We start from the raw sequence: 27723 nt of genomic DNA, 5'->3' as shown, positions 1-27723 counted from the left end.
TCCTAACACTTCAGCTGGGTTGACCTTTCTCATGATGCTTTCCTGATGTTACACAGCCAGTCTCCCTAGGGACTGCTGTCACCCAACCCCACAGAGGTGGCATCGCACACCCAAGCAAGTCACCTGAATGCTTTACCTAAGCCACTTATCGATTTACAGTGGAGCACCAGACAATTTTTCAGCTCCCCAGCCTTGCACCCCTACTGCAGTAGAAACCCAGAATTATGCTATCGCGCACTGCACGGAGATCAGTACTGTTCAAGGTCACTAACATAATTTGTTTCCCTCTCCCCTCGATGTGGGGAAGATATGCAATAGCCTTTGTTTATCAAGCTGAGATTTCCCCAGACACTTCACTCAAAAGTCAGGTTAAGATAAATGATAAAACAAGTTTATTAATGACAGAAAGATTGATTTTAAGTTATTATAAGTGACAGCAAACAGATCAAACCATATTACTTAGCAAATAACCAAAAAAGCTAACAGAGCCTCATATACTAGACAGATAGGATTTGAATTAGCAATATCTCACCCTCAGTGATGATAGAAGCAGTTCACCAAGCTCCCATTAACAGCCCAGAAATCCCTTTCGCCTGGGACCTCCACTTCCACCAGTTTAATCCTTGTTTCTCCTGTCTGGCCAGGTTTTCTCTTGTGAGGGGAGTGAAGACAAGTGATGATGGCACTCCCCATTTTTATAGTCTTTCACATGGTGGGTACCCTTTGTTCCAAGCTAAGTTCCCAGCCCAGTTTGCGGAAAAATACAGATACCAAAATGGAGTTCATTTCCTGTGGTCAGGTCACATGATCGTGCATGCCCCACTGAGTCATAGCAGCCATAACTCAAATTCTGGATGAAACACTGAGTCCACTGTCTTTTCTGAAGGGTCACTATCACTGCGTAGCCTCTTTATTGTTGTGCCCCAAAAGTTAGCTGTGTGTGCTTTCAGCTTCACAGCATCTTTCAGTAACACATAGAATCATAGACTTTAAGATCAGAAGGAACCATTATGATCGTCTAGTCTGACCTCCTGCACAGTGCAGGCTATAGAATCTCACCCACCCACTCCTGTAAGAAATCTCTAACCTACGTCTGAGCCATTGAAGTCCTCAAATCATGGTTTAAAGACTTAAAAGTGCAGAGAATCTTCCAGCAAGTGACCCATGTCCCACACTGCAGAAGAAGGTGAGAACCCCCCCAGTCTGCCGTGGAGGAAAATTCCTTCCTGACCTCAAATATGATGATCAGCTAAACCCTGAGCATGTGGGCAAGACTCACCAGCCAACACCCAGGAAAGAATTATCTGTAATAACTCAGATCCCGCCCCACCTAACATGCCATCACAATTCATTGGGCATATTTACCACTAATATTCAAAGATCAATTAATTGCCAAAAATTAGGCTATCCCATCATACCATGCCTCCCATAAACTCATCAAGCTTAGTCTTGAAGCCAGATATGTCTTTTGCCCCCACTACTCCCCTTGGAAGGCTGTTCCAGAACTTCACTCCTCTGATGATTAGAAACCTTCATCTAATTTCAAGTCTAAACTTCCGGATGGTCAGTTTATATCCATTTTTTCTTGTGTCCACATTGGTACCGATGTATTTATGAAGAGCAATCATATCTCCCTTCAGCCTTCTTTTGGTTAGGCTAAACAAGCCAAGCTTTTTGAGTCTCCTTCCATATGACAGGTTTTCCATTTCTCGGATCATCCTACTTGCGCTTCTCTGTACCTGTGAATCTCCTTTTCTCACATTGCCCATAGCTACCTCCTGACTACACCCTGAGCTACACCCTGCCCACCTGCAGCCCCTAGCTACCCTCTTCCTCCACGCTAAGCTACCTCCTTCCTGCACATAGTCCCATCTACCCCCTCTCTTCACCTGTCCTTCCTGTGCCTACGCAGAGCCCCAGCTTCCCCTTCCTCCACCCTGAGCTACCTCCTGACTGCACACAGCCCTTAGTTACCCCCTACCTGCACCCCAAATGCAGTTTTCAAACATTTGGAGCTGAGCCCCCTGCCCCTGCATTCCCCTCCCAACGCCAAACCTCCCCTGATATCCTGCTGCCCCTGCACAGTCCGAAGCCAGAAGGGGCCATTGTGGTCACCTCGTCTGACCCCCTGCACAGCCCAGGCCAGAGCTCTGCCCCCAAACAATCCACGAGCACAGCTGTTAGAACAACATCCAGTTTTGATTTAACAATTGTCAGTGATGGAAAATCCACCAGGACCCTTGGGAAATTGTTCCCATGGTTAATTACTGTCCCTGTTAAACACATATTCATTATTTCCAGTCAGAATTTGTCAATCTTCAGATTCATGGCAGTCCTTTCTCGGCTAGACTGAAGAGCCCTTTCTTAAATATTGGTCCCCCATGTCGATACTCATAGACTGTGATCAAGTCACCCCTCAATCTTCTCTTTGGGAAGCTAAATAGTTAGAGTCCTTGAGTCTGTCCCCACCTTGAACGGTGGGTCTTGGAGCTGGACACAGGATTCAAGCAGCGGGTGCACCAGTGTCAGATACAGCGGGAAAACCACCTCTTTACCCCCCATGCAGCACAGGACCATGTTAGCTCTTTGGACGCACACTTCAGGCTCCTGTTCAGCTGCTTATCCACAACAACCCCCAAATGTTTTTCAGAGTCGCTGCTTCCCGGGATAGGGATAGGGCCCTGATGGTGTCAGGATCACCTGCATTCTCTGTTCCCAAATGGATGAATTTACATTTAGCCAGATAAAATTGCTTGTTCACAGTTTAACAAGAGATCCCGATTGCTCTGAATCCATGACATGTACTCTTCATTATTTACCCCTCCCTCAATTTGTGTGTCATCTGCCAACTTTATATGGGAGGAAATTATGTTTCAAAGAGGTTGGAGCTCGGCCGTTCTTAGTGGTATCAGATGACAGAACAAGGAGCAACGGTCTCAAGTTGCAGTGAGGGAGGTCTAGGTTGGATATTAGGAAAAAAAATTTCACTCAGAGAGTGGTGAAGCACTGGAATGGGTTACCTAGGGAGGTGGTGGAATCTCCATCCTTAGAGATTCTTAAGGTCAGGCTTGACAAAGCCCTGGCTGGGATAATTTAGTTGTGGATTGGTCTTGCTTTGAGCAGGGAGTTGAACTAGATGACCTCCTGAAGTCACTTCCCATGTGTAGAAATAATAGTAAACAGTAAATATGTCAAGCGACCAGCTTGGCTTAACAGTGAAATCCTTGCTGATCTTAAACACAAAAAAGAAGCTTACCAGAAGTGGAAGATTGGACAAATGACCAGGGAGGAGTATAAAAATATTGCTCAGGCTGCAGGAGTGAAATCAGGAAGGCCAGATCACACTTGGAGTTGCAGCTAGCAGGAGACGTTAAGAGTAACAAGAAGGGTTTCTTCAAATAAGTTAGCAACAAGAAGAAAGTCAAGGAAAGTATGGATCCATTACTGAATGAGGGAGGCAACCTAGATACAGAGGATGGGGAAAAGCTAATGTACTCAATGCTTTTTTTGCCTCTGTCTTCACGAACAAGGTCAGCTCTCAGACTGCTGCACTGGGCAGCACAGCATGGGGAGGAGGTGACCAGCCTTCTGTGGAGAAAGAAGTGGTTCAGGACTATTTAGAAAAACTGGACAAGCACAAGTCCATGGGGCCGGATGCGCTGCATCTGAGGGTGCTGAAGGAGTTGGCGGATGTGATTGCAGAGCCATTGGCCATTATCTTTGAAAACTCATGGCGATCGGGGGAGGTCCCGGATGACTGGGAAAAGGCTACTGTAGTGCCCATCTTTAAAAAAGGGAAGAAATAAGATCCAGGGAACTACAGGCCAGTCAGCCTCACCTCAGTCCCTGGAAAAATCATAGACTCATAGAATCATAAACTTTAAGGTCAGAAGGGACCCATGCAGCATGCAGGGATTTCACCCTAGTCACTGTACCTTTTAATTTTTGCTTAATTAACCTCATTTTTGCATAGTTCCCCTTTTTGAAATTAAATGCCACAGTGTTGGGCTGTTGAGGTGTTCTTCCCAGCACAGGAATGTTAAATGTTATTATATTATGGTCACTATTTCCAAACGGTCCACTGTAAGATTTACAAATTACAAGGACATTGTAGTACCACAGTCCCTCCTATCTGTCCCTCCTCCTGGCCTTACTGTCCCTTGTGTGAAAGTCTTCTGTTCTGGGGCTCCTGCTGTCTTTAAAGGCTCCAAGGCTCTCATTGACTGTCTCAGCTGACAACTTCCCTTTCCTCACTAGCTCGTTTCTCTTTCTGTAGTTTCTCTCTTTGGCTCTTCAGTACAGTTTGGAGGAGCGACACTAGGCAGAGTAAAGAAGCAATGTTTTTCCTTGCAGGGAGTGTCTGTGCCCACAGCTGGGACATCAGCAACCGCTGGAGATGCTACTGCTCAATTATACCTACTCCCACCCTTCCACATTCATCCTGCTGGGCATCCCGGGGCTGGAAGCCGCACACATCTGGATCTCCATCCTCTTCTGCACTGTCTACATCATAACACTGCTGGGAAACTGCACCATCCTGCTCATCGTCAAAACAGATCCCAGCCTCCACCAGCCCATGTTCTACTTGCTGTGCGTGCTCTCAGTCGTCGACCTAGGCCTCTCTACTGCTACAGTGCGCAGAATGCTGGGCATCTTCTGGTTTAACTTCAGAGAGATCAGCTTTGGTGGCTGCCTCACCCAGATGTTCTTCATTCACACCTTCACGGGAATGGAGTTGGCTGTTCTAGCCATGGCCTTTGACAGATACGTGGCCATCTGTGACCCTCTGAGATACACTGTGATCTTAGCGAAGAAGAGAATTGCACTGATAGGCCTGGTGATTATATTGAAGCCAGAAGTCCTCGTTTTCCCCATGATGTTCCTGGTTGACTGTCTGCCTTTCTGTAGTGCCTGTGTCCTTGCCCACGCCTACTGCAAGCACATGGGAACTGCAAAACTGGCCTGTGCAGACATTAGGGCCAATGGAGAATATGACTTGTTTTTAGTTTACCTCTTAGTGATGGATTTGATCATGATTTTCTTGTCCTATGTTCGTATACTACAGGCCGCCTTCCGGCTCCCATCCAAGGACGCACGCCTCAAGGCTCTCAGCACCTGTGGCTCCCACATGGCCATGATGTTCATATTCTACACTCTCGTGCTTTTCTCATACCTCACACACAGGTTCGGCCAGCAGATTCCCCGTTCTGTCCACATTCTGGTTGCCAGTTTCCACATCCTCATGCCCCCCATGCTGAACCCAGTCATTTACGGGGTGAGGGCGAAGGAGATCCATGAGAGGGTGCTGAGAATATTCCCCAGAGAAAGAGCTTCTTAACTCTGTGTTTGATGATCAGTGCGACCTCTAATAGAGCTTCTCACATCCCAAAGCATTATGTTTGTCTGGGGCTTTTTGAACCTGAAGGCAGTAATGATGCATTGCTGTCATTTCTCGTCTGCTCCGTGCCTTGGAGAACTGGGGTGAGACTGGCAAAGGCAGGGCAATATTCTCCTGTCACCAGTGACTTTCCCACTTATACGTGGGTCACTTCAACAAATCAAATTGGTCAAGAGGCTGTGGGAGAAATATCGAACCAATGTAGCCAGCTATAGCAGAGATACCAACAGATTTACGACCAGTAGTGTGTGGAGAGTGACCTTGGAACGCTGGAGAAAGGGCTAAAGTTCTTCATTCCAAAGCATGGTGAGGAGAACTCAAGCATGGCCCTTGCATCAATCCTCACTGCAGGGGATGTGAGGGAGATTCCCACACCTGAGCCATTCTGTTTCGGTGACAGATCTGAGTACAGCTGCCCATACTAGCCAAGAGCCATTGGTGGGCCTGGCCTCCTGGGACTTCTCTGGTTCTCTTCTGAACCCAGTTAGACTTTTGGCCTTTACAACGTCCCCTGGCTCAGAGATCCCCTTGTTTTTGGAGCCATCTCTTCTGAGATTCTTCAAGTTCCTTGTTTTCAATGTGAGACTCTTTGGGTTAAAATACTCCTGGGGAGCAGGCAGGGACGAAAGAGGCTGTACCAGCAAGGGGCTGCCGGGGGCAGAGAAATTAGAAAAGCCCCAGGGACACAAGGGTTGGGTGGTGTTTTGTTGGTGTTTCTCCTCTCTGGATCTAACGGGTGAGCCTCAGGCCTCCAGGGTATCCTAGGTTGAAATGTAAATGAAAGCTGAGATTCTCAGATCCCAAGGCCTGAAAGGCCCCCTGTGATCCTCTAGTCCGACCTCCTGCACAACGCAGCCTAGAGCCTTGCCCCAAACCATTCCTGGAGCACATCTGTTAGAAATCACCCAGCCTTGATTTAAAATTGTCAAGGACGGAGAATCCACCACTATTGTTTGTACATTTTCCCCTCACCAAAGGCTCTTAAGCAAATTAAGCTGTCACAGGATCAGAGGGAAGGTTCTCTCATGGATTGGAAAGTGGTTAAAAGATACGAAAGAAAGGGTAGGTATAAATGCTCAGTTTTCAGAATGGAGAGAGGTAACTAGTGGTGCCCTTCCCCCAGGGGTCGTCTCTGGTCCCAGTCCTAGTCAACATACTCATAAATGCTGTGGGAAAAGGGGTAGTAGCAACATTTTCAGATGACATAAAACCACTCGAGACAGTTAAGTCCCAGGCAGACTGTGAAGAGCTACAAAAGGGATCTCACAAAACGGGGTGACTGGCATAATCCTAACTATACATATACAATGATGGGGTCTAAATTAGCTGTTACCACTCAAGAAAGAAACCTTGGAGTCATTGTGGATAGTTCTCTGAAAACATCCACTCAATGTGCAGAGACAGTCAAAAAAGTGAATAGAATATTGGGAATCATTTAGAAGAGAATAGACAACAAGATAGAAAATATCATATTGCCTCTATATAAATCCATGGTACACCCGCATCTTGAATACTGCGTGCAGATGTGGTTGCCCAATCTGAAAAAAAAACAACACATATATTGGAATAGGAAAACGTATACAGAAAGACAACATAAATCATTAGGGGTATGGAATGGCTCGCGTATGAGAAATTAAAAAGACTTGGACATGACTGGCATGGAAAAGTTGAATAAGGAAATATTATTTTCTTCTGTACATAAGACAAAATCTAGGGGTCACCCCCTAAGTTTCTTCTAAGCTGCGCGAACGCACAGCAAGCTATCAAGGGCCATACTGGGGTAGAGAGATGCCCCTCCCCCGGCCTGGCCCAGCCCTGCCCAGCCCCGCTAGAGCTGCCATGGTAGTTGAGAGGTGTCCTGCACTCAGCTAGGTGCTTCTCCCCCAGCGCTGAGCTGCTGCAGCAAGAGAGGGCTGGAGGGATTCCTCTCTCCTCGCTGCAGTCCCGGGAAGCCTGAACCCCAAGGTGCTCATCCACAGCCCTACCACAGAGTCTGCACCCCCAGCTGGAGCCTGCACTCCCTGTAACAAGGAGTGATCTTGGGGGACACACTGAGAGTATCAATGCAGGGAAAATTGCTCAGAGTAGGGCAGTCACAGCCCAAGGCTGGGTTCTTTCGCTACTAAGGCACCAAACCAGCCAAACAGAGAGGACTTCGGTCTCACCCCTCTGGCTAACCAGGAGTCATCCAAGCAATTCCCTCCAATGCCGTAGTTCTCTTGTATCACCACCAATAACACCCCTTATAGGAACAAATGCTTATGAAAATCCATGTCCCCAATTAAAGGGTCTCCTGATCCCAAAGGACCAAGCCCCAGATCCAGGTCAATATATAACTCAGATTTCACCCACAAATCACACAGTTGCCAATCCTTTAGAATCTAAAATCTAAAGGTTTATTCATAAAAAGGACGAGATATAGATGAGAGTCAAAATTGGTTAAATGAAATCAAATACCTACAATAACTGCAAAGTTCTTGGTTTAGGCTTATAGCAGAGCTGGAATAAACTGCTGGCCAAATACAAGTTTCTGGAGTACATCTACATATTTGAATGCATCGTTTAGTCCTTGCTTCAGTTTGTAGCAGTCCCTCCAGAGGTTAGAAGCAGGATTGAAGACCAAATGGAGGTGTTTCCAGAGCCTTTTATATCCTTTGCCATGTGCAAGGACATCCCTCTGTTCTTATTGTGGAAAATCACAGCAGCAAGATGGAGTCTGGAGTCACATGTGCAAGTCACATGTCCATGCATGACTCAGTTTGCAGGTAGAGCAGCCATGGCTCACAGGCTACCTTGAACATTCCCAGGGAGGCTCCTCAGATGTGGATGGGAGTGTCCCAAGGTCCATTGTCAGTTAAAAGTTTCTTGACTGGGCACTTAATCTGAAGAGTCCCTTCTCAATAAATTGGCCAAATGCTTCATTGATGCTACTTAGAATCAAACACATTGAAATACAAGTAGCTAGCCAATATTCATAACTTTAAATATAAAAATGCTACACACATACAAAGAGCATAATCACAATCAGCAAACTAGAACCTTTTCATAAACACGTTACTTGTACAAGATTTGGTGACACATAGAAAAACATAAAATGTTGAGCAATAGTCAACATGGTTTCTGTAAAGGGAAATCGTGTCTTACTAATCTATTAGAGTTCTTTGAAGGGGTCAACAAATATGTGGGCAAGGGGGATCCAGTGGACATAGTGTACTTGGATTTCCAGAAAGCCTTTGACAAGGTCCCTCATCAAAGGCTCTTACGTAAATTAAGCTATCATGGGATAAAAGGGAAGGTCCTTTCATGGATTGAGAACGGGTTAAAAGACAGGGAACAAAGGGTAGGAATTAATGGTAAATTCTCAGAATGGGTAGGGGTAACTAGTGGTGTTGCCCAAGAGTCAGTCCTCGGAGCAATCCTATTCAACCTATTCATAAACAATTTGGAGAAAGGGGTAAACAGTGAGATGGCAAAGTTTGCAGATGATACTAAACTACTCAAGATAGTTAAGACCAAAGCAGATTGTGAAGAACTTCAAAAAGATCTCACAAAACTAAGTGATTGGGCAACAAAATGGCAAATGAAATTTCATGTGGAGAAATGTAAAGTAATGCACATTGGAAAAAATAACCCTAACTATACATACAACATGATGGGGGCTAATTTAGCTACAACAGGTCAGAAGAAAGACCATGGCATCATTGTGGATAGTTCTCTGACGATGTCCACGCAGTATGCAGAGGCGGTCAAAAAAGCAAAGAGGATGTTAGGAATCATTAAAAAGGGGATAGAGAATAAGAGTGAGAATATCTTATTGCCCTTATATAAATCCATGGTACGACCACATCTCGAATACTTTGTACAGATGTGGTCTCCTCACCTCAAAAAAGATATTCTAGCACTAGAAAAGGTTCAGAAAAGGGCAACTAATATGATCAGGGGTTTGGAGAGGGTCCCATATGATGAAAGATTAAAGAGGCTAGGCCTCTTCAGCTTGGAAAAGAGGAGACTAAGGGAGGATATGATAGAGGTATATAAAATCATGAGTGATGAGGAGAAAGTGGATAAGGAAAAGTTATTTACTTATTTCCATAATACAAGAACTAGGTGTCACCAAATGAAATTAATAGGTAGCAGGTTTAAAACAAATAAAAGGAAGTTCTTCTTCACACAGCGCACAGTCAACTTGTGGAACTCCTTACCTGAGGAGGTTGTGAAGGCTGGGACTATAACAATGTTTAAAAGGGAACTGGGTAAATTCATGGTGGCTAAGTCCATAAATGGCTATTAGCCAGGAAGGGTAAAGAATGGTGTCCCTAGCCTCTGTTCATCAGAGGATGGAGATGGATGGCAGGAGAGAGATCACTTGATTATTGCCTGTTAGCTTCAGTCCCTCTGGGGCACCTGGCTTTGGCCACTGTCGGTAGACAGATACGGGGCTAGATGGACCTTTGGTCTGACCCGGTATGGCCGTTCTTATGTTCTTATGGTGCAACTATATGACCTTGGTTGCAACAATGATCTATATGGTCACACTTCATTAGGTAACGTCACATCCTCCAAAGCAAATTTGATGCAGGAAGGGAGGACACAAACATTGCTGACTGCATCCCAAGAGCTCCCCTATGTTGGCTCTCTCCTACTACAGCTAGTAGTGGTTAGAAACTGTGTCAGTGTATAACAGAAATGGATCATCAAAGTCATGTTCAATAACATGATTGAATGTCTTTACAAACTCAAGGTAAAACTTAGTTAAAACAATAGTGGATTGGAACTGCTCTTCCAGGATGGTTCCTGTATGTTTCATGTGATCTTGCCAAGAGCTAAAGAACATAGCTACTTTATCCATACAAGTGCTAGCAAATGTCTGGAACTCAATTAACATCAAGTCAACATAGATGTTAATGTTGTCCATAGTATAGGAAATTTGGCATTTATCTCATGCAATGCTACAGGCTGGGGACCAACTAGCTAAGCAGCAGTTCTGCAGAAAAGGACCTGGGGATGACAGTGGAGGAGAATTTGGATATGAGTCCGCAGTGTACCATTGTTGCCAAGAAGGCTAGCAGCATTTTGGGTTGAATTAGTGGGAACATTGCTAGCAGATTGAGGGAAGTGATTATTCCCCTCTGTTGAGCACTGATGAGGCCATACCTAGAGTATTGCATCCAGTTGGGGCCTCCCACTACAGAAAGGGTGTGGACAAATTGGAGAGAGTCCAGTGGAGGGCAATGAAAATGAATAGGGGACTGGGGCACATGATTTACAAGGAGAGGCTGAGGGAACTGGGTTTATTTAGTCTGCAGAAGAGTTAGGGGGGATTTGATAGAAGCCTTCTCCCCAACTGAAGGGGGGCTCCAAAGAGGATGGAGCTGAGCTGTTCTTAGTGGTGGCAGATGACAGAACAAGGAGCAATGGTCTAAAGTTGCAGTGGGGAAGGTCTAGGTTGGATATTAGGAAATACTAATTCACTAGGAGGATGGTGAAGCGCTGGAATGGGTTACCTAGGGAGTGGTGGCTTCTCCATCCTTAGAGGTTTTTAAGGTCCAGCTTGACAAAGCCCTGGCTGGGATGTTTTAGTTGGGGTTGGTCCTGCTTTAAGTAGAGGATAGGACTGGATAACCTTCTGAGGTCCATTCCAACTCCATGATTCTTCTATGATTCTATGATTTGATGATCACATGTTCAGTTCTTTCCCTCTGAAGCACATGCCATCTGTCACTGTTGGGAGATAGGATACTGGGAGAGACAGACCATTGGTCTTACCGACTATGGCCATTCTGATGTTCTTATCTAGATTGCAGATGTATCGCCCCCTGCTGTAATCGATTAGACCTCTCTCCTCTCCTAGAGCTGAGAGAGAACCGAGGAGTCCTCATGGGGTCTCTCTCTCTCTCTGCTGAGTTAGTAACAATATCCACTGTCTATGTCACTGATAGAGAGAGATGACTTTCTCTGGGCTTATTAATAAACAAAAGTGTTTCTATTAGTATAAAAAGTAGGATTTAACTGGTTTCTAGTAATAACAGACAGAACAACGTAATTCACAAAGCAAAATAAAACAAAACATGCAAGTCTAAACCTAATACATTAAGAAACTGATTACAGGTAATATCTCACCCTCAAAGATGTTCCAATAAGTTTCTTTCACAGACTAGTCTCCTTCCTAGTCTGGGCTCAATCCTTTCCCCTGGTACAGTCCTTGTTAGTTCCAGTAGACATCTCAGGTGGTAAGCAGGGGTTTCTTCATGACTGGCCTCCATTTTGTCCTGCTCCACCCCCTTGTATAGCTTTGGCTCAAGGTGGGAGTCTTTTGTCTGTGCTTGGCCCACACCCCTCCTTCTAAACAGAAAAATACAAGATTTAAGATAGATTTCAGTATCAGGTGACATGGTCACATGTCCCTGTGAGGCCCTGTTCTTCATTGCCCATGCGCTGGCCCACACCTACACAGGAAGGCTTACAGGTAAACAAGCCATTTCCAAATTGTTGTTTCTGAAGCAGCCTTAATGATCTCCACTTGATCTGACTACATTAGTTGTACAAGTTTATACCTTGTATTTTTAACTTCAGATATAAGAATGATACCTGCATACGAATAGGAAAATCAAATTCAGCATAATATAACTTTTCCAAAAATATGGTACAAGAGACCTTTTGCATAAAGCACATTCCAACTATGTCATTTTCAGATTCATAAGCCTATTTTCATAGAGCATATGAACTGCAATGTCACAGTAATGAACTATAATTTTTAAATATACTCAGATAAAGAGAGCAACCAATTCCTCTAGGTCTCAGTACAGAGCCCAAGAGTTTTCACCTCCCTTTGGGAAGGTCCCATAATTGCTGTTTACTCCTAAAGCTGGATAAATAACACAGAAGTGCAGACATGGAAGAAGAGACATTAGCTAGAATGTCTCCAGTCTCCAGCCTGTTTGCATCCAGATGCTGTTTCTCCCCTAGAGGCTGAGCGAACCCCCCTGGGATTGCACAGAGCTATATTATAATGGTGCACACCCCTGTGTCAGCTCTCGGCATGAGATGTTGCTGCAGATGCTGGAGTAGAGGTGTGGGAAACACTATCTGGAGAAGGGAAGTCGCTTCCATCTCAGGATTCACAGGTACCCATTTCTTGCTGAGGAGCTCACTTGCTCGACAAACCCAGTGCAACATGTGTGTGATGGGATAGAGAGTAAGACTGTGCTCCTTTCTGCTCTGCGCAGCCATTACATTTTCTTTTATCAGTGTTATCTATTCAGACTTTCAATGTGACTGAATGGTCCCTTGTTCGTGCGTGGTGAAACAGAGTAAATATAAATGCCTGATCTAGTTTCTTTATCGATAGATTCGTAGGGTTCATGGTCAGAAGGCACCAGTAGATCATACTGTATTACTTCCTGTATAATACAGGGTGATACATTTCACTCAGTTCCCCCTGTATTGAGGAGAAGGACTTGGGCTTGGGGTGTGCTACAGACAGCCGGGATCTGATTTGGATATGGATAGAGACCTCTTTAATGTTTTTAATGAAGTAAACACTAATGGGAATTGTATGATCATGGGAGACTTTAACTTCCCAGATATAGACTGGAGGACAAGTGCTAGTAACAATAATAGGGCTCAGATTTTTCTGGATGTGATAGCTGATGGATTTCTTCACCAAGTAGTTGAAGAACCAACAAGAGGGGTTGCCATTTTAGATTTGGTTTTGGTGAGTCGTGAGGACCTCATAGAAGAAATGGTTGTAGGGGACAACCTTGGTTCAAGTGATCATGAGCTAATTCAGTTCAAACTAGATGGAAGGATAAACAAAAATAGATCTGGGACTAGGGCTTTTTGACTTCAAAAGGGCTAACTTTAAAGAATTAAGGAAATTAGTTAGGGAAGTGGATTGGACTGAAGAACTTGTGGATCTAAAGGCGGAGGAGGCCTGGAATTACTTTAAGTCGAAGCTGCAGAAACTATCAGAAGTCTGCATCCCAAGAAAGGGGAAAAAAACCTTAGGCAGGAGTTGTAGAGCAAGCTGGATGAGCAAGCATCTCAGAGAGGTGATTAAGAAAAAGCAGAAAGCCTACAAGGAGTGGAAGAAGGGTGGGATTAGCAAGGAAAGCTACCTTAGTGAGGACAGAACATGTAGGGATAAAGTGAGAAAGGCTAAAATCCAAGTAGAGTTGGACCTTGCAAAGGGAATTAAAACCAATAGTAAAAGGTTTATGGCCATATAAATAAGAAGAAAACAAAGAAAGAAGAAGTGGGACTGCTAAACACTGAGGATGAAGTGGAGGTTAAGGATAGTCTAGGCTTGGCCTAATATCTAAATAAATACTTTGCCTCAGTCTTTAATGAGACTAATGAGGAGCTTAGGGATAATGGAAGGATGACAAATGGGAATGAGGAGATGGAGGTAGATATTACCGCATCTGAGGTAGAAGCCAAACTAGAATAGCTTAATGGGACAAGATCAGGGGGCCCAGATAATCTTCACCCAAAAATATTAAAGGAACTGGCACTTGAAATTGCAAGCCCATTAGCAAGAATTTTTAAAGAATCGGTAAACTCAGGGGTTGTACCGTATGACTGGAGAATTGCTAACATAGTTCCTATTTTTAAGAAAAGGAAAAAAAATGATCCGAGTAACTCTAGGCCTGTTAGTTTGACATCTGTAGTATGTAAGGTCTTGGAAAAAAATCTGAAGGAGAAAGTAGTTAAGGACATTGAAGTCATTGGTAATTGGGACAAATTACAACATGGTTTTACAAAAGGTAGATCATGCCAAACCAACCTAATCTCCTTCTTTGATAAAGTAACAGATTATTTAGACAAAGGAAATACAGTGGATCTAATTTACCTCGATTTCAGTAATTCATTTGACACGATTCCACATGGGGAATTATTAGTGAGATTGGAAAAGATGGGGATCAATATGAAAATCGAAAGGTGGATAAGGACCTGGTTAAAGGGGTGACTACAGTGGGTCTTACAGAAGGGTGAACTGTCAGGCTGGAAGGAGGTTACTAGTGGAGTTCCTCAGGGATCAGTTTTGGGACCAATATTATTTAACCTTTTTATTACTGACCTTGGCACAAAAAGTGGGAATGTGCTAATAAAGTTTGCGGATGACACAAAGCTGGGAAGTATTGCTAATACAGAGAAGGACCGGGATATCCTACAGGAAGATCTGGATGACCAGATCTGTAAACTGGAGTAAAAGTAATAGGATGAAATTAAATAGTGAAAAGTGCAAGGTCATTCATTTAGGGATTAATAATAAGAATTTTAGTTATAAATTGGGGACACATCAGTTGGAAGTAACAGAGGAGGAGAAGGACCTTGGAGTATTGGTTGATCACAGGATGACTATGATCCGCCCATGTGATATGGCCATTAAAAAAGCTAATGCAGTTTTAGGATGCATCAGGCGGGGTATTCACAGCAAAGATAAGGAGGTGTTAGTGCCATTATATAAGGCACTGGTGAGATTTCATCTGGAATACTGTGTGCAGTTCTGGTCCCATGTTTAAGAAGGATGAATTCAAACTGGAACAGGTTCAGAGACAGGCTATTAGGATGATCCAGGGAATGGAAAACCTGTCTCATGAAAGGAGACTCAAAGAGCTTGGCTTGTTTAACCTAACCAAAAGAAGGTTGAGGGGAGATATGCTAGCTCTTTATAAATATATCAGAGGGATAAATATTAGGGAGGGAGAGAAATTATTTAAGCTTAGTACCAATGTGGACACAAGAACAAATGGGTAGAAACTGGACACTAGGAAGTTTAGACTTGAAATTAGATGAAGGTTTCTAACCATTAGAGGAGTGAAATTCTGGAACAGTCTTCCAAGGAAAGTAGTGGGGGCAAAAGACATATCTGGCTTTAAGACTAAGCTTGATACGTTTATGGAAAGGATGGTATGATGGGATATCCCAATTTTGGCAATTGATCTTTGATTATCAGCAGGTAAGTATGCCCAGTGGTCTGTGATGGGAAGTTAGATGGGATAGGATCTGAGTTACTGCAGAGAATTCTTTCCTGGGTGCTGGCTGGTGAGTCTTGCCCACATGCTCAAGGTTTAGCTGATCGCTATATTTGGGGTCGGGAAGGAATTTTCCTCTGGGGCAGATTGGCAGAGGCCCTGGAGGTTTTTCGCCTTCCTCTGCAGCATGGGGCATGGGTCACTTGCTGGAGGATTCTCTGCACCTTGAGGTCTTCAAACCACAATTTCGGACTTCAATAACTCAGACATAGGTTAGGGATTTGTTGTAGAAGTGGATGGGTAGGATTCCGTGGTCTGCTTTGTGCAGGAGGTCAGATTAGATGATCATAATGGTCCCTTCTGACCTTAGAGTCTATGAGTCTATGAGACTTGTGTTTATCAAAGATCTGGTCTAAGGTACGATTTCACGTATAAATAGAATTGTAGAACCCACAGGGTGAGAAGGGACCGCAAAACCCCCTGCCAAGATACAGGATTTGTTTTCTCTAAACCATCCAGGACAGATGAATGTCAAACCTTCTTGGGAAAACTTCTAGTGAAGGTGCTTCCACATCTGCATTGTCCTCCTGGCCTTAGAGTTAGGAAGTTTTTCCTGAGATTTCATCTAAACCTGCTCTGTTGTAGTTTGAACCCATTGACTCTCTGTTGCAAGAGAGAACAACTTTTCTCCATCGTTTTTTACGGCAGCCTTTCAAATATCAAATCCTCTTCCCTGAGACATGTAACTATATCAGTCAAGCCCGGGTGTAGACCCCACCATGAGGTCAACCTAGTTATTGCCTCTCAGGGAGGTGGATTACCTACGCTGATGGGTAAATAGTCTCTTCAATGAAGTGCTACAGCAGTGCCGCTGTAGCATGTTAAGTGTAGACAAGCCCTCAAACAGATCATCCAGAAAAACATCCAGTCTGGATCTGCAGACATAGGAACCTAGAGAATCCACCACTTCCCTTCGCAGTTTCTCCCAATGGTTAATCACCCTCAGTGCTAAACACCTCACCCTAATTTCCACCTGAAATTTATCTGGCTTGGGATTAGCTCTGCCTTTCTCCACTATATTGCAGAGCCCGTTACTACCCATGGTTTTCTCCCCATGAAATTCTCCATTTGATCGCCCTTTTGATAAGATAAATAGATGAAGCTCTTTAAATATCTCACTGGTCGGCATTTTCTGCTGCCTCCAATCCTTTTTGTGCCTCTTCTGCACGTTCTCCAAATTTTCAAATTTTGAAATGTGGACCCCGGAACTGGATGCAGTCAGTTTTATCCATGCCATATGCAGAGGTAAAATCCTTCTCCTGCTCCAACTCACCACTACGATGAGTTGGTTTACACAGTGACCCCTAAATCCTTTTCAGAGTCCCTCAATTCCATAATACAGTGATCGAGTCTGTGGGTCAGGCCTGTGTTCCCTGTTCCGAGATGATAAGTTTGCATTTGACTGTATTGAAACATTTGTGTCTGCCCTGGCTGCCTCATGTAACTACTCTGACAAGTCTGGATCCTCCACTTTTTTAGCTGCAGTGATTTTCTATTTGCTTCCAGATCATTAATGAAAATGTTGAATAGCATTGGGCCTAGAACTGATCCCTGCAGAACCCCACTAGAAACACCCCCATTACCTGCAATACCCCATTGACAGCTGCTTCCTGAGATTGGTCCGTTAGCCAGTTTTTAGTCTATTTTACGTGTGCTCTACTGATATTGGACAGTGTTTTTATCTGAATGTTTTCCCCAACTCCATCAAATGCCTCAGAGACATCGAAGTCTATTGTGCATGTGCAGTTCCCTTGGTCAACCAAACATGTACAGCCAATAAAGGATGAAAACTTATTTGGCAAGACCTGTTTCCATAAACCCTGTTGGTGACTCACATTAATTATATCCCTAGACTTTTTCTTAACTAATCCCATGCCAGATTTTCCATTTTTTCCTAATCTTGTCAAATCCCTTTTTAAAAATCTTTCCCTTTAATTTTTAAAAGTTGATGTTTCTGGTGTTTGCAACTCTCAGCTTCTACTGTAGCTGCTGCTTAACACCCTCCTTCACTGCTAATGGACTAGAAAGTATTCCATCACCTCATCTGATATGAGTTCTTTACTTTCTGAATGTGCAGTTGTGGCTTGTTAGCTATCTATACTCTCTTCTTAAAGAACTCCCAATTTTCCTTCCCATTTTTCTCAATATGTTTTTCCTCCCAATCAGTTTTGTGGATAATTTGCCATCTTTGAGGAATTAGCCCTTTTGAAATACTAAATGTCTGTAGAAATTACTGGCTGGGAACTGTTCGTTGTTTCTCCATTGGAATGCAATCAGTTCCATTCTGTTATTTTGTTCTCCTCTATCATATGCCCTCTTCTTTGGGGCTCCTTTAATCTAAACAGTCTCAGATTTTTCAGTCTGTTGGCATATGGCTTCCTCCTCCATTCTCACAGCCTGTCTTAGAAGTCTCCTTTCCATCTGCTATATCCTTTATAGAGACTGGGGGATCAAAACTGAGTGCGTTTCCAGAGCAGGTTGATGTCTCCCCATTCCTTAGGCATCTGAACGTTTCTTTGTTTTGGCCACTACTATAAATGAGCAGGTGTGTCCATGGAACAGCTGTTGATGATACCCAGGTCTTTTCCCTCAGGTGGTTCTACTTGGAATGTTTCCCCTTGATACATGGATTGGCAAAGTTTTGGGAGGTTTGGGGTTTTTTTTAAACTTTCAGATTTGGAAAATGAAAATGTGTGTGAAGAGGAACCAGTCTGCTTCACCCATGAGAAAAGTATCCAGTAGTGCATGTAGTAGCTCTTATTAACATTGTCTCTCCACCCAGGCTTTTGTACTGCAACCATCACCCTGGATCCTGGGAACACATCAGAGTTGGACACCTTATCCCCTACACCATGTCAGATTCCAACAAAACCGACTTCACCAATCCCTCCAGCTTCATCCTGCTGGGCATTCCTGGCCTGGAGGCGGCCCACATCTGGATCTCCATCTCCTTCTGCACCATGTACGCTATAGCTGTCTTGGGGAACTTCATTATCCTGTTCATCGTGAAGACGGAAGCGAGCCTCCATGGGTCCATGTATTATTTCCTCTGCATGCTGGCCATCACTGACCTGCTCCTGTCCACAGCCATAGTGCCCAAAATGCTGAGTAACTTCTGGTTCAATTCCAGGGAAATCGATTTCAGTGCCTGCCTCACCCAGATGTACTTCATTCACTGCTTCTTAATGATGGAGTCTGGGATCCTTGTGGCCATGGCTTTTGATCGCTACGTGGCCATCTGTGATCCCCTGAGACATTCCACCATCCTGACAAACTCTGTCATTTCCAAGATTGGTCTGGCCGTGGTGATGCGTGGCATCATGCTCGTACTGCCCTATCCCTTCCTGGCGAGACAGTGGCCATATTGCAGAACCAACATCATCTCCCAGACATACTGTGAGCACATGGCTGTGGTGAAGCTGACCTGTGGCGACACCCACGTCAGTAGATACTACAGCCTCTTTATGGTATTCTGTGTGAAGGGTCTGGATATGATTTTTATCGCAGTGTCCTATACCCAGATCCTCAGGGCCATCTTCAGCCTCCCCACAAAGGATGCCCTGCTCAAGACTTTGGGGACCTGCAGCTCCCACCTCTGTTCCATCTTAGCCTTTTATATCCCCCTTCGCTTCTCCTCCCTCACACACCGGTTTGGCCATAATGTGCCCCTGCATTTCCATGTTCTCATTGCCAACGTGTACCTCCTGGTGCCCCCCATGCTGCACCCCATCATCTACGGGGTGAGGACCAAACAGATCTGGGGCAGGGTGCCCTGGATCTTTACTCATAAAGGGACCTAAAGTTTTCTCTTGGTGCTCTGGCTCTCAGATCGAGCTCCGTGCAGAGCTGGCTGGTGACATGGTGCTGGGTCCCCTTCCTGAATCACTCACTGTGCAGCCAGAGAGACATTAGACCCTTTCCTGAGCTTACTGTGCTGTGTCAGTGTGAGAAACTGGGGAATCGGTCAGTGTAGAACTCATTGGTTTGCCATCCTTCTAATTACTGATAACTGGACCTCTGCACATATAAGAACATAAGAACGGCCATACTGGGCCAGACCAAGGATCCATCTAGACCAGTGTCCTGTCTGCCAACAGTGGCCAATGCCAAGTGCCCCAGAGGGACTGAACAGAACAGGGAATCAAGTGATCCATCCCCTGCCACCCATTTCCAGCTGCTGGCAAACACATACCATCCCTTCCCACGTTGGCTATTGATGGACTTTCACAACACCCTTGGCAAGGAGTTCCACAGACTAGCTGTGTGTTGCGTGAAGAAATACTCCCTTTTGTTTGTTTTAAACTGTTGCCTATTAATGTCATTTGGTGAACCCTAGTTCTTATGTTATGAGAAGGAGTACATGCCACTTCCTTATTTACTTTCTTCACACCAGTTATGATTTTATAAACCTCTGTCATATCCCCCCGTAGTCATCTCTTTTCCAAGCTGAAAGGTCCCAGTCTTATTAATCTCTCCTCATAAGGAAGCCGTTCCATACCTCTAATCATTTTTATTGCCCCTTTTGGAACATTTTCCAATTCCAATATATATTTTTTGGGGTGGGGCAACCACATCCGAACACAGTATTCAAGACGTGGGCGTACCATGGATTTATAGAGAGTCAATCTGATATTTTCTGTCTGATTATCTATCTCTTTCCTGGTGATTCCCAACATTCTGTTCATTTTTTTCATGCTGCTGCACACTGAGTGGATGTTTTCAGAGAACTAACCACCATAACCCCCAGGTCCCTGCCCCTTACCCCGCTTCTCCCCACAAGGCCATGCCCCTGGTACACATCTCCCCTCAAGGCCACAGATACTTCTGCACCTATTCCCCCAAGACACAGCCCCTGCTCCATCTCTTGCATCTGTGCCCCACTCCCCTCTCCGCCTCTTGCCCCAAGTCCCCACCACTGCTGCTCGCTCTTTTTCCCCCTCCCTGTCCCTCACTGGATCACCTCCCGCTCCATCTGCTCCGGAGCTGTGACGGGAGCTGCTGCAGCCTGACAAGGAGCCTGCAGTGAGGGCAGCGAGGATGTAGTGCTGGGGCTGATCGGCCAGTCGGGATCGGAGAGGGAAGCCGGGAAGCCGTATAAAAGCAGCTGAGGGTTGGGAGCAGGCCTGTGTGGCCGGCGAGTGGGATTGTGCACCGTACAGCTTGTGGGCCCTGAAGCTCAGCTACAGAGTCCTGATGGCAGAGACCCTTGTGTGCTTTATTTCTTTAGCTTTCAGCTCCCCTTTGCTCCTCCCGGTGGGGGGCCTGTAGCAGGCAGAGCCCTGGAATGGGGATGAGCTGGGAGCCCTTTGCCTTGAGCCAGGCCTCGGGGGCAGGTGTGACTTTATTGATATAAACTGGGACCATATAGAACATGGTTTGCAACCAAGGTCCTGTAGTGGCACCAAATCTTATGTAAAGGGGGTCATATAAGGTGTCTAAGACCAGGTTATGGGTTACTGGTTATGATTATGCTGTCTGTATGTCTGTATCATGATGTAGTTGAAGTTATAAATATTGGCTGTATACTGTCTGTATTTCAAATTGGTGCTGCAGTTCTGGGAAACACCCCAGACAAGTTGGTGTTAGCTCTGCTTAGCCTGCTTGATGGCCTATTAAGGACCCATTGAGAGGAGGCAGATACGCCTTGTGACTCAGCAAAGTATGCAGGGATTTGCCCATGTGACTCCAAACTCCATTTTGCTGTAATTTTCCACAGTAAGAACAAAGAAGTGTTCTTACACCTGGAAGTGCCTATATAAGGCTAATGCCTCATCTCCATTTGGTCTTCAATCCTGCTTCCTACCTCTGGAGGGACTTTGCTACAAACTGAAGCTCTAGACAAAGGACTGATGACCCATCCCAGCGGGGGATGTTCTCCAGAGACTTGATTTAAACCTGCAGTTTACTCCATCACTGCTACAAGCCTGAACTAAGAACTTTGCCATTACTGTATGGAATTGATTCCATTTAACCAATTCTAGCTCTCATCTCTATCTTTTTCCCTTTATAAATAAACCTTTAGATTTTAGATTCTAAAGGATTGGCAACAGTGTGATTTGTGGTTAAGATCTGTTGTGTATATTGACCTGGGTCTGAGGCTTGGTCCTTTGGGATCGAGAGAACCTTTTTATTTTACTGGGGTGTTGGTTTTCATAACCATTCATCCCCGGGACGGGTGGCACTGGTGGTGATACTGGGAGACTGGAGTGTCTAAGGAAATTGCTTGTGTGACTTGTGGTCAGCCAGTGGGAAGAAACCGAAGTCCTTTTTATCTGGCTGGTTTGGTTTACCTTAGAGGCGGAAAAACCCCAGCCTTGGGCTGTGACTGCCCTGTTTGAGCAATTGGTCCTGAATTGGCACTCTCAGTTGGGTCCCGCCAGAACCACATCGTCACAGTAGGGCAAGGGATCAGCTTTGGCGCTAGGAGGACAACAGCTGAGAGAGGTGGAAGGCTTGTCCCCTGCATTACCTGGGAAGGGAGGATGCTAGGCAGAGGCATTGGTAGCTCACAGGGAGGGAGATCAATGAGACACCTTCCATTAGCCGACTGTTTACACACATACACGGCACCTTCTCTGGAGCTACAGTGGATGCGTTGCCCAGGGGCTGAAGCTGGACAGTGAAGCTGAGTCTAACAGACGCTTTGCGTGATGCTTTTGATCACTAGGTATAGAAGCTCTGTAGCTAGGCTGCTAGGCAGTGTTATCCCCGTGTCATGGATGGACTGAGTGACACAGAGGTAAAGTGATTTACCCAAGGCCACACAGTGAGTTGGTGACAGAGCTGAGAATAGAAACTGGGAGTTCCAACACCGCAATCCACCCTCCCTCCAGCACCACTGCTCTGGCCATGAACGGGCATTGATCCCCTGGGCTGTATTAGACACACCGAGGCTATTTGGGTCTTGTGATCAGTGGAGTTGCAGCTCTTCAGCAAGAGGAATTTATCAAAGAAACAGCTAAAAACTCTGGCCACAAAACAGGTTTCCACACAGCTCAGTTTTCAGCCTTGTCTTGCTTGTTTACCAGGGAAGACACACTACCCGGAACCCTGCACAGCGCATAGAGTCCAATGATGTGCTGCAAGGAACCACATCAGTGCAGTGTGCGACTCAACAGCCCTGATTAAGGCCCTTTGGTAGCAGAACCCTAAACCTAATAAATAGGCATCTTCCCTCCCAGCTCACTGGTCTCTGCTGATGCCTTATCTCTAGTTAAATGACTTGGGCCAAATCCTCAAATGGTGCAAGTGGGTGCATGGACTAAACAAGCCAGGCCTGAGTGAAACTAAGCAAGGGATTGGCAGCTAGGGACTTGTGAGCTGTTCTTGGCTCAAGACACTTCCATTCCTGCTGCCTCAATTTCCCCATCTGTAAGAGGGGGCTACCTCCTGATTGTCTGTGAAACACCTGTCAGTGGCGTCCATACATCACCATGCCTCAGTAGGATGCCGCTGAGGATGCCAGATTCAGAACAAATTGCCCTGGGGAAAGGTTGTGGCTGGGAGCTGCTAAGCTGGGCTGATTGGGAAGTGGCTGCAGCTGGGCCACACCCCAATCAGGCCCAGCTGGTCCCTATAAAAGGCTGTGAGCCAGAGGCCCAGAGGGAATCTCCTCTGGCTGTCGAGGGAGATGGGCCTGGGTGCAGGGAGCTGGACACAGGGTACCTGAGTGGAGCAGGGCTGGGGAAAGGCAGAGGATCTGGGCAGCTCCAGCCTGGAAAGGCCCAGGCTGCAGCCTAGCACAGGGTCAACAGGTACTGGGGGTTGCAGAGGGCAGCCCAGGGGTAGGGGCAGGCCAAGGCAGCAGGTCCAAACCCTCCTTGCCAGTGATGAGTGGCTGATGCTGCAGTCTGCCCCAGGGCGTGGGGCTAGACGATGACTGGCAGTAGCCTGATACTGAGGCGAGGTTGGGATAGTGGGTGGGGGTTCCCCAGGGAGGAGAAAACCCTAGAGAAAGGGGTTACTGCCAGGGGGCAGCAACCCCAATTAAAGGGAATTGGCGTCCAGGGAGGGAGACGGGGCCAGAGGACAGGTGGATCACCGGCCTGCAGAGGGCGCTCTGGGCTGGAAATTGAGCTAATTCCCAGAGAGACCAGCAGGAGGCGCAGCAGGGGTGAGGCCGCATATCTACAGGCAGATTCACCCCCCGACTGGTGGTTGTACACAAAGTGAGGAACAAAAGTGAGGAACTTCTATCTCACCGCACTGGTTAACTAGAAGTCAAATATGCATGTCCCGAGGCATCCCAGCCCTTGGCTCGTCACCGATCTCTGGACACCACGATGAGCAGTCAGTGAACGTCAATTTCACCACCTGTAGAGTCCTAATCTCAAGAGACACGAAAGGTTAAATAATAAAGAAGAAGAGTTACAAATGGTTCATAGATCAGAGACATCTGAGTGGTTTTCAGTGATCAGAGATCAGGATCACGGCAGTGATGGACTAAACTGCCTGCTTGCAAAAGTCTCTCCAGAAATTACCCAAGCAAGTTGGGGTCACCAGTCCTTGTTCAGAGCTTCCTTGTATGAAACCAGTGCAGAGAAATGGAGTTAAAGATGAGTCCAGGGTCACATGAGCATATTCTATGTCCTTACATGGCTCTGATGACTCACACGATCAGCCATTTCCATAGTCTTGCGTAGGCGCGTTTCTTCTATGGCCCTTTGAAATCGCTGTCTCCTCCAAGGGCCACCAACATCTAGTCTTATCCACCGGAAGGGTTTTACAGAGGAATACAACACATTGAATCACAAGACTGGAAGGACCTCGAGAGGTCAGATAGCACAGTCCCCTGCACTCATGGCAGGACCGGCACCATCCAGACCATCGCTGACAGGAGTTTGTCTGACCTGCTTGTAAAAATCTCCAGAATTGGAGATTCCACAACCTCTCTGGGCAATTATTCCAGTGTTTAACCACCCTGAGAGGAAGTTTTTCCTAAAATGTCCAACCTAAACTGCCCTTGCTGCAATTTAAGCCCCTTGCTTCTCGTCCTATCCTCAGAGGTAAAGGTGTAAGATACCAGTAGACTGTCAATAATGATAACTTCAGACACAAAACTGATACGTGCATGTAAACAGGATAATCATACTTAGCAAAAATGGCCCTATTCAATCACGTAGCATCACACCATATCCTTGTTCCCTGATGGTGCAACAGCTGCTAGACACCTAGCAAATGGCATTGCCTGGGTTCTAGCAGGGAAAGGAGATGAGACACTACAGCCACTGGAGGACAGAAAGAACAGATAAAAACTGTTTTTCCACAGGGACCATGCTCCTTGCACAAAGAACAGAGGAAAAAGTTTTTTAAAGTAAAAGGTGGATGTCTGTGAACTTGGCTGTTTCCTCCAAGCGTCGCCAGCCAGCCCCCCGGCTTTGAACAACCGTAACTTGTGTTTGACTAAAGCATCTTCAAGAAAGACGTCCAGGGCTAGATCCACAAAGGTACTCAGGTAAATACTGAATGTAGGCACCGCTGCCTTTCTCAACCCCCAGTTCATCTGCTCCCTGACCCGGTAGGAGCCTAATGTTCCGCCAGTAGCCTGCACAAAGCAACCTGAGCGCTGATGCTGCTCCACAGCTCATAGGCACCGACTCTGTGGGTGCTCCAGGGCTGGAGCACTCATGGGAAAAAAACAGTTGCTTAGTACCTATTGGCAGCCAGCTGCTCACCCACCAGCAGCCCTGCCAATCAAATCCTTCCAGTGCCTCCCACCCGCCACAGATCAACTGTTCTGCAGCATGCAGGGGGTGCTGGGAGGGAGGGGGAAGAGTGGGGATGGGGATGATGTCATAAACATACAGCTAAGGGTAGCATAAAATCCCTCTTCACCTGTAAAGGGTTAATTCCTCTTTTACCTGTAAAGAGTTAAGAAGCTGAGATAACCTGGGTGGCACCAGACCAAAAGGATCAATGAGGGGAGAAGACGCTTTCAGATCTGTGGGGGGAGGTTTTTGTTTGTGTCTTTGTTTTATTCTCTTCGAGCCAGCAAGGAACCAGGGCAGGAAAAATACATCTCCTTCAGCATATTGAGAAATAGTAAGTGATAGCAAAGAAATGCATTAGATTATCTTTTGGTTTAGCTTGTGAATTTTCTTTCTGCAACTTCACATCTCTGCTTTGAAGCGGAGAAAAAAACCTCCAGCTGCAACATGAAAAAACATCAATAAACAACCAACCAAAACCCGCTCTGCTTTCCAAGCAGCCAAAGAGGAAAAAAAGTTGTCCTTTTAAAATCTTACTGGGCTTTTGGTTCAAAATGATCCCACCGCGCTGCCACCATGTCAGGGTTCCTTCCCCACTCTGAACTCTGGGGCACAGATGTGCGGACCCACATGAAAAACCCCCTAAGCTTATTTTTACCAGCTTAGCTTAAAAACTTTCCCAAGGCACAAATTCAACCTTGTCCTTGAACAGTATCCCTGCCACCACCAAGTGAGTTAGACAAAGATTCAGGAAAAAGACCACCTGGAGTTCCTGTCTCCCCAGACTATCCCCGCAAGCCCTTCACCTCCCAGAACAGAGAGGAACTCAGCACTTAGGCTGCTCAGAGTCTTTGCTCAGGCCTCAATTCTGGTGGGATTCTCCAGCAAGGTGTAAGGATCAGGCCCTTTTCCTGCACGTCGAGGAGCCCCTCGTACTGCAGAAGAGAGACCTCTGCCAGGGAGGGGGCCCTGGGACAGGACGCCATCCAGCAGCTCTGGCCCTGGTCACCAGTGGGAATATTGCACTGTGTGATGGCCCTGGATGGACCTAGGGCAGAAACGGGGCAGCTCCGGGGACCACCTGAGCGCCAGTCGTACCTGGGGCAGCTCCTGGGGATCCCCTGGGAGCCAGTCGTACCTGGAGCAGCTCCTGGGGACCCCCTGGGGGCCAGTCGTACCTGGGGCAGCTCCCGAGTGACCCCCTGGGGGTCAATTGTACCTGGGGCAGCTCCTGAGGATCCCCTGGGAGCCAGTCGTACCTGGGGCAGCTCCTGGGGATCCCTTGAAAGCCAGTCGTACCTGGGGCACTTCCTGGGGATCCTCTTGGGGCCCAGTCGTACCTGGGCAGCTCCCGGGGACCCCTGGGGCCTGGCGATACCTGGGTGTATGACGGGGCCTGTCATGGGGACCTCCGGGGCCTGGTCACACTGTAAGGATCAGGCCTTTTTCCTGTAGCCATATGATAAGGTCTGTAGCCACAGTGTAAGGCCTAAAAGCTGCTGCCTTTGTCTGCAGCCAGATTGAAAGATCAGGTGGACACGGTGCCCTCGTTGGGCTTGGACAGGAGAATTCATTCAGTCTCATTCCAGTGCTTAAAAACCCAGGTGCTCTGCACTGGAGAAATACCCGCAATGAGCTGGTATGAGCAGGCAGAGAGTTCAGCTGTGGGAATCGAAGTGCCTCCATTTTTTTAGTTTCAGCATGGGGGAGCCATTTAGGGTTGCCAGGTACTGGGCTTTCAGCTGCAACAGCTGCCCTCTGTCCACAGGAACGTTCTGTTGGTGTTGGTTTTCCTGAGTCTGTTGCCCTGAAGTGACTGTGATGCATTGGCAGGTTTCTGAGTGGGAGCAAGAGTGGAGTCCCGGGGTTCACACCTCACAGGAGTGGGAGCTCACAACCTCCTGCTAGTTCTGAAAACCTCAGATTCACCTTCAGAGGACGGTGAAGGTTCAGACTCCCCTCTGCCAGCCTTTCCTCTGCATCCCACCCAGGGAACAGCCCCTACCAGAGCTGGAGTCCATTTCCCCCTTGGTGTGATGGAGAGACCGTGATTACAGCAAGGAATTAGGACTCCTGGGTTCTGTCTGTCATCCTGCCACTCAGTCTCTGTGATACCTTGGCCAAGTCACCCCTCCTTGTGCTCAATTTACCTATCTGTATATTAAGGATAGTTTACCTGTCTGTATAGGAGGGTGGTGAAGCACTGGAATGGGCTACCTAAGGAGGTGGTGGAATCTCCTTCCTTAGAGGTTTTTAAGGTCAGGCTTGACAAAGCCCTGGCTGGGATGATTTAGTTGGGGTTGGTCCTGCTTTGAGCAGGGGGTTGGACTATATACCTCCTGAGGTCCCTTCCAAGCCTGATATTCTATGATTCTATAATATGTTTCATAATGACTTTCCTTTGCTAGGTGTGTTGAAGACCGTTCAGTGAAAGGTGCTGCACACTCTGATGATAGTTAATGATGAGAAGTACTGATCTCTCCTTCTTTAGCGACAGCCTTGTGTGCCTGCAGAAAGTGTTTGTGTCTCCCCTTAGCCATCTGTCTCCAGATCTGTCTGTCTACTACTTACCCATCCATCT

The 27723-nt window shown here is 46.3% G+C and overlaps 2 protein-coding genes across 2 annotated transcripts; both read left to right on the top strand.

Moving 5' to 3' along the window:
• Positions 1–4396: 4396 nt before the first annotated feature.
• Positions 4397–5338, top strand: LOC127044044 (olfactory receptor 52E8-like). Its single transcript, XM_050938439.1, has one exon. The coding sequence runs from the start codon at positions 4397–4399 to the stop codon at positions 5336–5338; it is 942 nt and encodes a 313-aa protein (XP_050794396.1).
• Positions 5339–18287: 12949 nt separating this feature from the next.
• Positions 18288–19235, top strand: LOC127051978 (olfactory receptor 52R1-like). The gene has a single exon (XM_050955114.1). The coding sequence runs from the start codon at positions 18288–18290 to the stop codon at positions 19233–19235; it is 948 nt and encodes a 315-aa protein (XP_050811071.1).
• The last annotated feature ends 8488 nt before the right edge of the window (positions 19236–27723 follow it).

Source organism: Gopherus flavomarginatus, chromosome 1 (genome assembly GCF_025201925.1).
Source record: "Gopherus flavomarginatus isolate rGopFla2 chromosome 1, rGopFla2.mat.asm, whole genome shotgun sequence".
Classification (NCBI taxonomy): Eukaryota; Metazoa; Chordata; order Testudines; family Testudinidae; genus Gopherus; species Gopherus flavomarginatus.
The sequence above is the reverse complement of the archived record's forward strand: the minus strand, read 5'-3'. Positions and strand labels throughout refer to the sequence as shown.